Source organism: Alligator sinensis, unplaced genomic scaffold, assembly GCF_000455745.1.
Source record: "Alligator sinensis unplaced genomic scaffold, ASM45574v1 scaffold1575_1, whole genome shotgun sequence".
In the NCBI taxonomy this organism is placed as follows: Eukaryota; Metazoa; Chordata; order Crocodylia; family Alligatoridae; genus Alligator; species Alligator sinensis.
The window spans coordinates 72,543-73,545 of NW_005843253.1; the positions used below are offsets into that span (position 1 = coordinate 72,543).

At 61.7% G+C, this 1,003-nt stretch overlaps 1 protein-coding gene across 1 annotated transcript in view; it reads right to left on the reverse strand.

Annotated features, from left to right (window-relative positions):
* Window positions 1-998, reverse strand: part of MEGF8 (multiple EGF like domains 8) — a gene marked incomplete at its 5' end in the record, with an annotated part of 21,780 nt that extends 20,782 nt beyond the window's left edge. The window contains 2 exon segments of the mRNA XM_025194582.1: window positions 219-382; window positions 899-998. Of these exon segments, the coding sequence (XP_025050367.1) occupies window positions 219-382; window positions 899-998 (264 nt within the window).
* Window positions 999-1,003: the final 5 nt, after the last annotated feature.

Here is a 1,003-nt window from a genome sequence, read left to right on the forward strand (position 1 = left end):
GAGGCAGGTCAGCCCATGCCCCTGGCCCCCCCAATACCCCATGCCCCTGAGTTCACTGCCCCCCCAGCCCCATAGCCATGAAACCTGCACCCCCCAGACCCCCAACCCCTTCATTCACAGCCCCCCATACTCCCTCTGATATGATATGGTCCATGGTCACCCTAGAGCCCCCCCAAACACCCCCCCCCATCTCCTGCACTGGGATGCAGGGCTGGTACCTTGCCGGACGTGGCTTCAATGGGGGGAGGCAGGGTGCTGCCACTGAGGCTGGCCAGCAGGGGGCTGCGCGGCGAGTCGCCGTCGTAGACGAAGAGGTAGTCATAGGTGCACTCCGTGTCCATGAATGTGAACGTCAGCAGGATGCGGTGCTGCAGGCTGGGGGCTAGCGGGGGGGAGTGGGGTCAGGACCTGCGAGGGAACACCCCCAGCTCTCACCTGACACCCCCCCACCCCCACGGGGCAGCAGCTGAGCCCAGAACCAGCGCTGAAAGCAGTGTTGACGCTGAAACCTAACAACGACAGCGGTGCTCCGCGCTGCCGCTGGGATCTGAGGGCAATGGGGCTGCGAGGCCCCTGGACTCTAAATGCTAGTGGCGACAACAGCGCTTCCAGCCCAAGCTGATTCTGTAGCTATCAGCCCCCGGTTGACCCTGGAGCTTAGTGATTACAGTGATTATCTACTTTAGCTATGGGCGCTAGCTTTAATTTCTCCTAGTGTTCACTCTGAAGCCTAATGACAACCCAACCGCCAGTGCTGTGAAAGGAACCTGAGCACAAAGAACAAAGCCTTTGCTCCCGACCCCTGTTGACTCTGACGCCTAATGACGACCAGCCCACCGCCCAGCATTAACCCTGAATCCTAAGGACGATGCGGCGCGGCACGGCGCAGCGCCCCCACCTTCAATGAGCCACTCGCAGTTGCCGTTGACAGAGTAGTTGCCGGGGCCGTCACTGACGTAGCCACTGCTGCCCCCCAGCACCTGCCGCTGGCCCTTGCAGTCGC